Here is a 14,008-nt window from a genome sequence, read left to right as displayed (position 1 = left end):
AATTTATATCTTTGCCTATTTAGGCTGTTTCCCAGGACTTGCTTCTGCTCATTTCCTAAGGGGTTTGAGTTGATTGATGAGAACAGTGTACCTGCAGATTCCATCATGGGTGGGGTAGGAGATGCTGGATGGAGCAAGGTGCTGGAAAGTTTATGAGGTGGTGTGCTCCTTCCATCAGGCTTCTGTGTTATTCAATGAATTGACTCAAGGTTTCCGATGCTCTTTAGAATGCCCCTTCTCTATTTGGAATGGTCCTGGGCCATAAAGTCACATGAGTTGGTGGGGATGCTACGTTTTTTTTTAAAGGAAGTTTTGGGAAAATCCTTAAGTTTTTTTTCTTCCCTGTAAACACCTGGCAAATTCTTGCCTCCTAGAGCTTGGATAAAAGTACTGGTTTTGGGACCCTAATGTCAGTGTGGTCTGTGTTACAGAGCAAGTGGAGTATAATGAGGATGCTGATTAGAGGATTTTAACCTGCATTTCTTCCTCACGTCAGTGGATATGGAAGACTTTGCTGCAGTGATAATATTGATAGTTTCCTGTGCTTTCAGCTGCCTGCTATATGTCTCCGAAGCATACAGAAGAGCAGTGAACTCTTGCTGCCTGGCATACCATGAGATTTGTGGCAAGTTTAAGATTTTGATCTTCATTCTTTTCCTCAGGCACGCAATAACTTGTGTGATGAACTGTAGGTACCGGTGAGCATTAAAAATCAAACTCTGACCTTATTGAGACTTGGGAGAAGATCCTATTTCCTGGCATCTAATTGTAGAGTTTTATTGTTAGAAGATGGTTTGTACACCAGGTGCAGGAAAGCGGTGAACTTTTGGTTTGTGGATGTTAGGAGTAACAACCATTCATGTGTGTGGTTTAGCAAAGGAGTCAGCAGAACTTGAAACTTAGCCCAAGAAGATGCATACATGAGAACATACTGTATATAGTGCAGCTCAGTGTCTGAAACTGCTTTGATGTTGGTTCAGGAGTAAATGCAATATTGTTTAAACAGTTGTTTTGTTGATTACCTCCACTCAGCAGGATACTTGTTAGAGATGAGGTGCAGTATTGTTGCAAAAAAATAATGAGCTATTACTTGACTTCAGTTTGCACTGAGACTGGATCTATTATGGACACATGAGTGAAGATCACAGGCTTACCTGTCTTCATGCAGCAGATGTACAATGCAGATAAGTCTTTGTGGGCAGTCAAGTCTGAGAAAGAGCTTTACGGTGCTTCTCAATTGACTCTTAAAGGGTTCGATGAAGTCAAAATAAACCTTTTATATCACTGCTCCTTGCATTTTTCTTGAAATTGTCATGTGGTAAAGAATGAGTTCATTCTGCACACAGGTGGGCAGAATCCACTCTGTGATTAGGGATTGGTCACAGTTATGGCACCTCTTATGTCCTCCTCGTTCCACATGAAGAGATATAGTTGTGTATTTCTAACTGAAGTTCCTCTCCAATGGATTTTCTAGCCTCTGCAGCGTCCCAAGTCCTTGTTATTCCAATCAGTGCAGAGTTCTTTCAACTTACTGTTGGTTAATTATTGAAGATTTGCTGTGAGGCAGCATCAATTGCACTCACATCAATACAACACATTTACCGTGTACAGTACCTGTGAAGAAGATGTGCTGTTTGCAGATATTGGTAGATTTGCCATGCATTTCTACCTTTAAACAATATTTCAAGGTGTTTTAAACATAATTTTAGGTGCATTAAATGTGATTTTAGAAATTGTTTTACACTGTTGGCAAAGAGAGGGTGGTTGTGGTTAGCTGATAAGGTGGTTCCCACACATCCACAGTTTCAGTAATTTGCAACCATTGCAAAAAAAAAAAGGCTAGTTGTGCATTGGCTAGACAATTTTTCCTAAATCCATAGGCTGGTGGGGAGTAATAATTGAATCATGCACATCATATAGTATGTTTATTAGATAATTCAGCCCCAATGCAGGGTCTTGACCTGAATTGTGAACTACCCCTTTGCATGGACAGATGCTACCTGACCCACTGAGATCCTCCAGCAGTTTGTTTCTGTGTTTAATATGTAACGTTCCTAATTTAAGAGACAAATATTTAATTACACAGAACATTCTGCTGATGCATTTTAAAATACTATGGGTGTTTTGTTCTGCAATTTTCCACGCAAAGTTGTTTACTCCAAATGATCTATTGAATTTCTATCTTACCTAATTTTAGCAAAGTTATTTAATTTTACCTCTTCAGTGAACTTGTTGACCCAAGTAAGCTATTTTCAAAGCTTCTAAAACAAATTCTATAGAATGTGAATGAACTTGAAAGTGTTCAGTAGCCTAGAAAGTGGCAACAAGTCCATAAATTGCAGATATTCAGTGAATCAAGCAGCATCAGTGAAGAGTGAAACAGTTAATGTTTCAGGTTGATGGAAAATCTAATGAAAAGCTAGTGAGCTGAAACTTTAATTCTGTTTCTTTCTGCAAGATACTGCCTGACCTCCTGATTACCTCCAACGTTTTCTGTTTTTCAACATCAGCTGTATTGTACATTTGGAATCATTTGCAGATTAAAAAAATGAAATTTAACTATAAATTTTAACATTATTTGCTGATTGTACTTTTTCAAAATGTGTTGAAGAAGCATGATTTATAACCAGGTGCCCAATGCCTGAATGTTAAATTTTGCAGCAGGTCCCAGGTGTTAATAGCCAAGCCAAAAAAAAATCTTACTTAGTTTTCACATTGTCTAGTAGTAGGACTTACGCCACCAGTTAAAGAGGTTCATTCTCCATTCTTATACTTATCTGAAGTGAAAAACTACAAAAGCTGCAGGCGCCCAGTTGTTCTCCCTGCTTAATAGTACAACAGATCTCGAAATACTGTTTTAAAAAAAGCCGGAGTAGAAGTTCTTTCAGGTCTTCAGGTAAGAATTATTCCTTAACTGATACCAACACAAATAAACTAGTATTTTTTCTTACTTTAATTTGTGGGATTTACTGCGTAAATTGGATGCAGCATGATAGCTGCTCAAAGACGTTTCAGGTATTTTGGGAATAGTTATGAAGTCATGAAAGGTGCTAAAATTATAATGAAGAACCTTGATTATATAAAGTTATAAATTTATTTTTAATTTTGGGTAGTCATTGTTGGGATGACAAAGCATTTGGGCATAAAAGAAGTATCATCAAATAATTATGCCTTCAGAATCTCTGTCAAACTACAAGTCAAGTAACATCGCTCCATACAGTTGCTTTGTTCTTTGATTGCCAAGTCTTTTTAATAAATGCCAGCAAAGTCCTGAATACTTGATGCCAGGAATAAGCCTAGGATATGGAAATAGGATTTTCAGCTTCCCACAGCATGCAAAATATACTGCTTTATCATGACTATCAGTAGGTATTTAGCAGCATGAGAAGGGTATTTGAATGGTTCAAACAATACTGTTAAGATCAAAAGTAGAATCCCTTTATATATGGTCTCTACAAACCAATGAGTGCTACATTCTCTTCATCTTACAAATAAGGAATAAAAACTGAAGTTGTTTGACTGTGAACTTTTCACAATGCTAAATGCTCTTCAAAATCTAAATTCATCTTTACTCTTCATCAAGTGAATGTGACACTTTAAATGTAGGGAAAATGCAGAAAATATATTCCACTTTTGCAATAATAAAGGTTTTATCTTTCTTCCCATCCATCTTCTCCCTTTCTTCCTTACCTATTTTCCTTTTTTGTCGCATATTCTTACAGGCACTATTCAAGTAGTTGAACAAAAAAGTGGAGTGTCATATTGCTGTGAACAAGTGATTTTTCTTGTATTCAGGTATATTATTCTGACATTCTCGCCTCCAGATAATTTTTCTTTCCCTATGGTCAACATAGTGTTTAATGGAAACATTTTATTAATACCAGACTACAAAATTCACAAATGAATACATCTGTAGTTCCTCGCATGGCAGGAGTTCACATGAGGAATTTGAGTGCAAGGTTACTTAACTGAAGAAGATGTGCACTGATCTACATACCCTACATCTGAAAGTCATGATTCTGACTTTACATTTTAATGCATAAACACACTACTCTTTAAATAATAAGACATTGTTCATTTAAAGTGCTGCATGCAGTGTTTTTGATGGCAGTTAATTGAAGTAAAATGTGCTTAAATTCTTTGGAAGTAAATCTAGCCCACTTTTTAAAAAACTACATCCATCAGTTTCTGTTCAGTTAAAGATCACAGTGTATAATTACGTGAGCGGAAATTTATTACTAATCTATGAAGGGAAAAAATTAGATGCATTTAAAACCTGTTGCCAAGTACCTCTTAAATAGAAATAATTTAATTGGGCTTCTTTTGGGTGAAGCACAGATGGTAGAAAAGGCTAAATGCTATGTACATAAAAATACAGTGCTGTCCAATTTTAAGTCAATTTTATGTTAAAATGACTAATATCCAATGTGTAACTACACATCTAATGTTTTATTTAATCCATGTTAAGTAGGAATAAATTTTCTTCTTTGGGAGAAGAAAGTATTTGCCTGGATACTTGACCGTGTAGCACTATTTTTGTCATTGATATGTAACTGAAAATGTGCTTACATGGAGTAAAATATAACATCAAACATTTCCTGGTCAATTCCCATCAATGTAGAAGTGTAACTAGGTGCTTTGTGACATGAGTCACATTTACACATCTAACGTACAGGGGAAGCACATCAAGAAATATCACGTGCACTTCACTTGGAACATTGAGTAAGAAAGCACTTTTCTCAACAGTGTCAAAGCAAAATCTAATGCCAAGATTTAAGATTCACACACAACTGAAGTTTGCAATAGCAGATGCCTGACAAACACAGTTACTGGCATGATGCCCCACGATGACCTAGTGGTGCACCTTTAATTGTACACTACTGTTTCCAGGCTATTTCTCTTAAACAATGGTGCACTTCTCTACCTATATCTGATCATTTGTTGGGAATGTGATTTTTTGCCAACACAATATTGCTTTTTGCATGCTTGGTTTTATATTGCAGCCATCAGACTCCAAATCCTTATACTTGTCACTTCAGAGATTAATTTCCACATTCTTGCTCTTACTGGTCTCCTGCCCTGTTTCCTCCACAAACTCCAGTTAGTGTCGGAATCTGTAGCCTGTTTTGCTGGCTGAAAGTCAAGTAATTTTTGTTCTTTGATCGTTACATTTTCACAGCTCTTCTGTCACAGTAGTTCAAAAGTAAAATCCCCTTGTTCACAATGCTTTTTTTCCCCGCCATTTATCCATTGCATATCTCTGCTCCTCCAACTACATATTATAATTTGTTTTCATTCTTTTCATTTGTTTTCATTGTTTTCACCTTTACATGAGGCACACAAAATGCTGGAGGAAGGGTCCTGCTGAAGGGTCTTAGCCCGAAACGTCAACTCTACTCTTTTCCATAGATGCTGCCTGGCCTGCTGAGTTCCTCCAGCATTTTGTGTGTGTTGCTTGGATTTCCAGCATCTGCAGATTTTCACTTGTTTGTGATCTTTACATGAGGTTATGATTCTGTAGAACACTTTAAGTTCAAGTTTAGTTGTCATTCATCCATACATGAATACAGCCAAATGAAGCAGCATTCCTCTGGGACCAAGGTGGAGTACCAACGGTCACACACAACAGAAAGCATATTCAAGCTATCAGTAAAATATAGTCACACCAAAAATATAGTCAAGTCCATGAGTGTTGTAGCAATCTGAAATCGAACACAGTATGGCTTGGCTTTGGCTGAGTGAACACCGGGGGCAGCATTGATTCCTGTTTGGACGCTGCACTACACCACCGCTGTTGGAGCGTTGGAGCGCACTGTTCCACCGCCTCTCTCCTGGGTGGCTGTAAACAGGCGTCACTGTGGCTTGAGGCCCGGTCCTCGCCTACAACCAAGGCCGCACGGCTCCCCCTCCATCCACCCCCCTCCCCACCCACCAATAGATCAGTGAATCGGACTTGCAGCATTACACATTAACAATGTCTAACAGGATTTTTGGATCACAAGTAAAGTGGTCAGACTAGGCGATCACTCGCTGTTAGACTGCACACCTCCTTTGCGCACTGACTCCTCCGACACCTCTCTGACACAGTATGATCCGCACCAAGTCTAACCCCCCCAGTTTCTCCGCTGGCGAGCAACTTGCCAATGGATAGACCTGCAGTATTTTAAGTTCTTAATGTCCAGCAGATTCTTATGATTGTAAAAAATACATTAAAAAAAGACAATAACACGTTTGGTTGGCCCCGTTGAAGCCACTGTGATTGAGCGTGCCACCATAATGCTGGAATATCACTGAACATTACAGTCTCCCCATAATCTTTCCAATGGAAATCTTGTCTTTTTGCTGCTTCCTCCCTGAATTCTTTTTCATATTTTCCTCAGCTCGTTTTTATCTGTTTGCAGTGCTTGGAGCTTTTTCCATGTGTAGGTTATATTTACAGTATGTTTATAAATCATTCATGCTGAACCAGCGCAGACAACTTCACCCACCTCAATACTGAACTGATTCCACAATCTATGGACTCACTTTCAAGGACACTGCAACTCATATACTCAATAATATTTATTATTTGCACAGTTTGTCTTTTACACATTGATTATCAGTCTTTGTGTGTAGTTTTTCATTGATTCTGTTGTATTTCTTTGTTCTACTGTGAATGACTACAAGAAAATAAATCTCATGGTAGTATAGGGTGACATTTTGGTACTTAATAAATCGATTTTGAACTTATTTTTGTGGTTGATTAGCAGGTACATTTATTAGCTCTTGTTGGTTTACTTTAATGGTTTCATTTCCTTTTGTTCTTTAATAGGCAAAAAGTTGTGCAAGGTACTCTGACTCATCCATTTGCCCTGACGTTGTTTGGAGAAACCTTGTACTGGACAGATTGGCAAACCCGCTCAATTCATGCATGCAACAAGAGAACTGGAGAAAACAAACGTGAAATACTTGTCAGTATTTACTCTCCCATGGATATCCAAGTCTTCAGTCAAGAAAGGCAGCCACACAGTAAGTCTGGGATTAGTGGGTAAATGACATAAACAGTGACCTAAATATTAAATATCAAAATACTCTAAGATGATTTTGTAAAGACAATTTTCAAGATTTAATGAACAAAATAGTTGTTATATTCTAAACAGTAATTCTCAGTGCAATTTTGCTTTGAAAATAAAATAAAATGCATTCTGGTCATCAGATGTAATTAGGTGCATTTGTCTTTAAAGCTGATCCAAACAAATTTATGAAGATATGATTGGCCAAAATCTGTCTAAAAAACAATTATGATTTTATATCAATAAATGCTATTACCACTGTATTCTGTCTCTGTGCATGTGACTTTCATTAGTGGATGATTTCATTGTTTGGCATTCAAACTTTGCGTTGTTTGTAATCACACATTTTAAATTAAAGAGAGACTGGGGCAGAAGTGTGTGTAGTTGCTGTTACTAAGGAGAAAGTGCTTCGATGAGTCAACTGGATCAGGAGGACTACATCCCAGGGTTCTGAAAGAGGTAGCTGTAGAGATTGTGGAGGCATTAGTTATAATCTTTCAAGAATCACCAGTCAGGATTGTTCCCAGAGGACTGGAGACTCATTTTGAGAGGACTGGAATATAAAAGCAAGAATATAATGCTGAAGCCTGAGAGGTGCTGGTCAGATCACATTTCAAAGTTCAAGTAAATTTATTATCAAAGTATGTATTTGTTACCATATACAGCCCTGAGATTCATTTTCTTGCAGGCATTTACAGGCAAAAAGAAATACAACAGATGCATCACAGCCTGGTACATAAAATTTTTAATTTTATGAAAAATTAAACATAAACTGATGAGTATTCAATGTGCAAAAGAAGACAAACTGTCAAATAAAAATAACACTGAGAAATGGGTTGTAAAGAGCCTTGGAATTGGGTCTATAAGGTTGTACAGTCAGTTCACAGTAGTGACAAATGAAGTTATCCACCTGGTTCAGGAGCTTGATGATTGTAAGTTAGTGACTGTTCCTGAGCCTGGTGGTGTGGAACCTAAGGCTTCTGAGCTTCCTGCCAAGAAGGGGGCAATAGCCTGGATGGTGGGGGCCCTTGATGATGGACGCTGCTTTATTGTGGTAGCAGTCTATGTAAATGTATTCAATGGTGGGGAGGGCTTTGCCTGTGATGGACTGGGCTCTATTCACCACTTTCTATAGCCTTTTCCATTTCTGGGGATTGGTGTTTCCGTACCAGGCTGTGATGCATCTGGTTAGGACACTTTCGCCATGAATCTATAGGGTTTGTCGGAATTTTTGGTGACACGCCAAATCTATGCATACCTCTCAGAAAGTAGAGCTGCTGGCGTGCCTTCTTTGTGATGACACTTATGTGCTGGACCTGGACTAATCATCTGATATGATAATACCAAGGAATTTAAAGCCACTGACTCTCTCCACCTCCGTTTCCCTAATGAGGACTGGCTCATGGACATCCAGCTATTTTCTACTGTGGTCAATAATCAGCTCTTTGGTTTTGCTGAGTGAAAGATTGTTGTTGTGCCACCACTCAGCCATATTTTCAATCTCCCTCCTGTATGCCTATTCATCACCACCTTTGACTCGGCCAACAATAGTGCTGTCAGCAGCAAACTTAAAGATAGCATTGGAGTTGGACATCTGCACAATCATAATTTTAGACGGGGGGGGTGGGAGTTTAAGTACACAGCTCTGTGGTGCGTATGTGCTGATGGTGAGTGCGGAGGACATATTGTTGCCATTCTGTCCTAACCTGTGGTTGCCAGTGAAGAAATGGAGGAATTGCACAGAAACATACCAGTGCCCAGGTTTTGCGGCTTAGTGATGAGTTTTGAGGGGTGACTGTGTTGAATGTCGAGCTGTACTTAGTGAAGAACATCCTGATGTATATATATCTTCATTGTCCCAATGTTCCAGAGCTGGGTAAAGAGCCAATGAAATGGCATCTGAAGTTCACCTGTTGTGATGGTTGGCAAATTGGAGAATATCGATCTTCACAGAGGAGTTGATATGCTTCATGACTAACCTGTTGGAGCACTTCATCACGGTGGATGTAAGTGCTACTGGATGATAGTCATTGAGGCAGGTCACCATGTCTTCATGTGCACCAGTATGATTGATGCCTGCTCGAAACAGTAGGTACCTCCGACTGCTGAAGCAAGAGGGTGAAGGGTCTTGCGAGCAGATTTGGGCACAATATCTAAGGAAAGGTGGAGAGAGTCCAGAGGAGGGATGTAAGACTTATCCTGGGGAATGAATGGGTTAGTGTCTGCATAGCCGTTGGTGGCTCCGGGCCTGTACTCACTGGAGTTTGAAAGGATGACTGGGAATCTCATTGAAACCTGCCGTATATGGAAAGGCCTGGACAGAGTGGGCATGGAGAGGGTGTTTCCAGCAGTGACAGAGCCTAGGACCAGACGGTACAGACTCAGAATAAAAGGATGACCTTTTGGAACAGAGATGAGGAGCAGTTTCTTAAGTCTAAACGGTGGTGAATCTGTGAAATTCATTACCACAGACGGTTGTGGAGGCCAAGTCATTGGGTGTATTTAAAGCGGTGGTGATAGGTTTTTGATCAGTGAAGGTGACGGTGGTTACAGGGAGAAGGCAGGAGAATAAGTTAAGAGGAAAAAATAAATCTGCCATGATCGAATGGCAGAGCAGACTCGATGGGCCACATGGCCTAATTCTGCTCCTATGTCTTATGGTCTTATGTGACATTTACAAACTTCTAATGTGGATTCATGACAACTTTGCAGTCTTACGCCAAAAGTTGCCTTGTGTATACTTGGCAGTGAGGTGGATGAACTGAACTTGGACTGCTCTCCATAAATGTCCAAACAAAATTTAAGCCCATGTTACTTTACTAAAATGCAAATATTATTCATACTAACACCACTGGGCTGGATCCCACTGGAATTCGCTGCACCATCAAGCTGATGAATGATAAATGATGTGCCACTCTTGCTACGCTCTGTCAGTGAACTCCTATGTCCCTTCTTGCTGATATTTATTCAGATCCTGAAAATGCTTTTCTTGGCACAGTCTCTGATAAAGGGAAAAACAGGTTCTTTTAAAAATTATTTTGTTTCCATTTAACATATTGTAAATTCATATTTAAATCAATTATTGCTTTTAACAAATGTTACTTAAAATTTGTTTTTGAAAAATTCATGTTATTTTTAACAGATATTCCTCTGAATGTCAGCCATGTTCCCGGTTTTACTGACTGTGGAAGCCTGTCTGGCATTTGGGGACCAAAGCCACAGCATTAGATCACCTATGGCCCAGCTATTTGTCAGAAAGCCGTTGACAGAGACCTTCACTTCTATTCTGGTTGATAGTTGGCATGCAGGGCCCCAGTCAGTACCTCTTGTCCAATACAATTGAGTACTTCTGTTTCTGCTATTTTTTTCAAGCAGTACTTGACATCTATAGAACTCCCCATTCTAATTCCAAGGGATTGTAACCAAAACAATGTCATTTTTAGTTATTTTCATTTCCAGAGCTCCTAATCCCTTGAATGCTTAAACAGAGAGCAGATGCACAAGTGAGTTGATGTCCTTCATCGTTGCTTCCCTGTCTGTTAGAAATAAGCAACCATACGTGACAGTCGGCTGCAGCAAAAAAACTCCCATATCATAGTATCAGTTGTGCTACCCCTGGTGACCCAGAGACCTGTATTGATTGGCAGCTCCTTCTTATAACACTAAATGCAAAATGCCACTGGCAGCAAGTTTAAGTGCATTCTTGAATATGGTTTAGACGTTTTGCTGGCATAGTTGTTTGTGTGGCTTCTTGAATTTTTATTTCTGCTTCCTGGCATGAATAGCCTTAACAAATTACAGATGCGCAATGTAGACATAATGTCAAAGCATGGCTGAGGGCATCCCATGGGGAATTTAATGTAGCTGGGTTTATTCCTCAGGCAGAAGAATGGTGTAGGTTTTAAGAATGCTAAGAGTACTTTACTATTACTTTCTTTATACTCTATAGTCTTAGCACTTTGTGCAACACTGACTATGAAATGTTGGGTTTCGTTGAATACCATAGAGCCTAAAGTTAATCGGGCTAAATGTCAACATGTCCTGACTCAGAGGTAGCTCAGTGAGGCTCTGCATGCCAGCAGTCTGCAGAACATCTTGTATATTTATTCTGTCACTGTAGTTGTTTCCTGTGTAAGTGCACAGTGAGGGGTTGTTATAGAGTTAGAAATCATGGAGGTCTTGGTAGCAATGGTTATCTTGTAATCTTCCTGCCTGCACTTTAATGGATCATTTTCCTTCATGGATCAAGATGAAGAACTTATTTATCGACTTATCAACAAAAATGGAGGTGAATAAGAAAAAGAGTGAGGTTTGTGAATTGTAAGTCTTATTGAGCATAGTAAGACCATAACAGATCTCAAAATAGGTTTAATTTATCACAGCGAAGTGAAGTGATAAAGTGAGTTAGGAATTTTTAAAGTTACAGTATACCTCTCCCCCACTAACAGAAAACATGTATTCAATTATGAACCAGGTTAAAAGCTTATTTGAAATGACAACACGTAATTTCCCATGAAGTAGAAATAAGCACTAGAAGAATCTTGGCAGCAGATTGGCTTCTTGGAGTAGAACAGGTGAAGGCTTCAAAGCCTTCAGAAAATTTAGCCTTGTGACCAAGCTATGGGGTAGTTGAACTTTATTAGTATACCTTTTGTAACTCATTACACCAGAACTGTGTCCATCTTGACTACATTGCTGTTTCTTTAGTTCATTCAATAATATGCATTTATGGGAATAACTGTGTAAAAGATAACTCAAAGTAAATGAGTACTAGCACAGATTAATAAGTACAATACTTATTTGCAAAATATTAAAAGGGAAGTGCTAGGGAGTATAAATTGTTTTCTTGTTGGCTTTCTCTGTCACTGATCTACTACAAAAGAATTCTTACTAAATTCATTATCAAATAAGGTGTATTAAAGATTTTGTTTTCTTTGAACATTGTTAACTAGGAATGTGTTTTTTATAGTCTGTTGAACCACACCAGTCAACTTCCTAGCAGAAGGTAAATGTCAACATGCCTGGTGTATCTTTCAGCACGGTAGAATTGCTTTTGAGCTCATTCATCAATATGCTGAAAGCTGGCTTGTTGATTTAAGAATGACTCAGAGAAAAGGTGTGGATCAAATTAACTTTAATCGTTTGCCTAAGAGTGTGTTGGCATGCTTCTCAGAGATCAGTTCTGTTAACCTGAACACCCGTAATGATAGAAGAAGAAGCATAATGTGGCCAGTTCACAGAAGCCCCAGTGTTTGGAATCACAATGGACTGTCAGAGACATAAATGACCAGGAGACTTGCATTTCAAGATATGCTTTGCTTTGCATACTTTTCCAGCATTTCTTTCAGCTTGTAAACATCTTCCCTTGTTAGTACGTGCCAGTAACAATGAAGACACACAATTAAACAATGTTTACAGGAATCAGCTTATATTTTTGAGGGGCATCATTGCTAAATTCTTTCCCCTATAATGATTTTCTTTATTTCTTTCCTCCAAGAGAGAAATGTTGTCTTAATTTTTAAGATAAATTGATCAAACTTCAGCAGTAAGTATTTTTGAGAAAGCAATAGGTTATTTTAATGTTCTATTAAGAGTAATTATGAAATTAGTAATATCTGAAATAACTTTCCAGTTATACTGTTTTACTGGACTGTCTCAGATGGAATACAGTAATGAACAGGTAAGCTATGAAAGGACAAAGCACAGATGGATTAATCAATCAGTGCCTGTGTTTCATTCGTATTCCTAAATTGCTCGCCTGCTGTTGAAGAAGGCTCTTCAGCAATATGGTGGAGTTCTTGGCACTCCTTAATGAGTGTAGCTTTACTTTGGTAGCGATCCCATCACAAGTGTGAAATCAGACCATAATATATTAAATAATTATTATGCATCACCAGGTAGAATGTACCTTGGGGCCACAATTTAGATATCAAGGGCACCCTATAGCAATGCACTCGTCGGCCCCACAACATAGCCAATGCGTAGCCAGTTAATATGGTGCTTTGTCCTCTTTGATTTTCATGAGAATTTGAAGTGTATTGTATCATTTTGATTTGAGCTTTACAGTATAAGTTGTGTGTTATTATAACACATCAAGCCGGCCAGTGGTGTAGTGGCACCAGACTTTGAGGTGAGTGGTGTCCGACCGGCTCCTTGCACACTTTCCATCCGTGCTGGGTTGAGCGTCGAGCTGGCAACTCAGCCTCATTAAAAAAAACAGACAAATGCTACAGAAAGGGCAAGGTTACAGCCTGATGTGCCAGAAGGCGTGGAGAGGAACAACAACAATCATAACATATATACTCAGCTGATTTATAAAGTTGCTGTGAACTTGGGGTCAATTCACAGCACTGTTGATAAGGACGGGAAAGTTAGTAAATGAACAAAACTTGGAAAAAAATTCTTCTTACATTAAGCTGTTGTTTCAAACAAAACCAAACAGCATGAGATCAGCATAAATGTCTTGTGCAAATTTCCTGTTGTTTCCTAGCTATTAAATTACAGACTTTGGATCACTCAAATAATTTCGAACACTAGCTGATGGGCAACTTAAGTAATGGTAAGGCAAACATTAAGGTTCAGGCACGGCATAGGATGTCTCTGACAGGGTCAGCATTTACTGCTCAGTCTTAATTGCGTTAAACTGAGTGACGCGCTTGACTCTTCAGAGACACAAGCATTGCCGTCTGGAAGCAGAAATATAGACCAGACTGAGTAAGATGGTGACATTAAGTGGTGACTGTTTCTGTGCAGCTCTGCTGGGATCATCAGGCATTCACATTTAGGACTACTGCAGTACACAGTCACAGCCATGGGTACTTCAGTAAGCAGCATTGTTTAAAGATGTTTTTTAAAAAAATTAACGAACCTCAAATGGCAGGCTTGAGTCATGAATGTAGTTCCCCTTTAAGAAAGCAAAAACGGGGTCACCACGCTGGTTTGAAACGTAGAAGCTT

At 38.9% G+C, this 14,008-nt stretch overlaps 1 protein-coding gene across 2 annotated transcripts in view; it reads left to right on the top strand.

Moving 5' to 3' along the window:
• Nucleotides 1-14,008, top strand: part of lrp5 (low density lipoprotein receptor-related protein 5) — a 221,366-nt gene that overhangs the window by 95,820 nt on the left and 111,538 nt on the right. For both annotated transcript variants that reach the window (XM_072272622.1, XM_072272621.1), the window contains exon 4: nt 6,812-7,008. In XM_072272622.1, the coding sequence (XP_072128723.1) occupies nt 6,812-7,008 (197 nt within the window). The remainder of the gene's footprint in view (nt 1-6,811; nt 7,009-14,008) is intronic.

This window comes from Mobula birostris, chromosome 11 (assembly GCF_030028105.1).
Source record: "Mobula birostris isolate sMobBir1 chromosome 11, sMobBir1.hap1, whole genome shotgun sequence".
NCBI classification, from domain to species: domain Eukaryota; kingdom Metazoa; phylum Chordata; class Chondrichthyes; order Myliobatiformes; family Myliobatidae; genus Mobula; species Mobula birostris.
The sequence above is the reverse complement of the archived record's forward strand: the minus strand, read 5'-3'. Positions and strand labels throughout refer to the sequence as shown.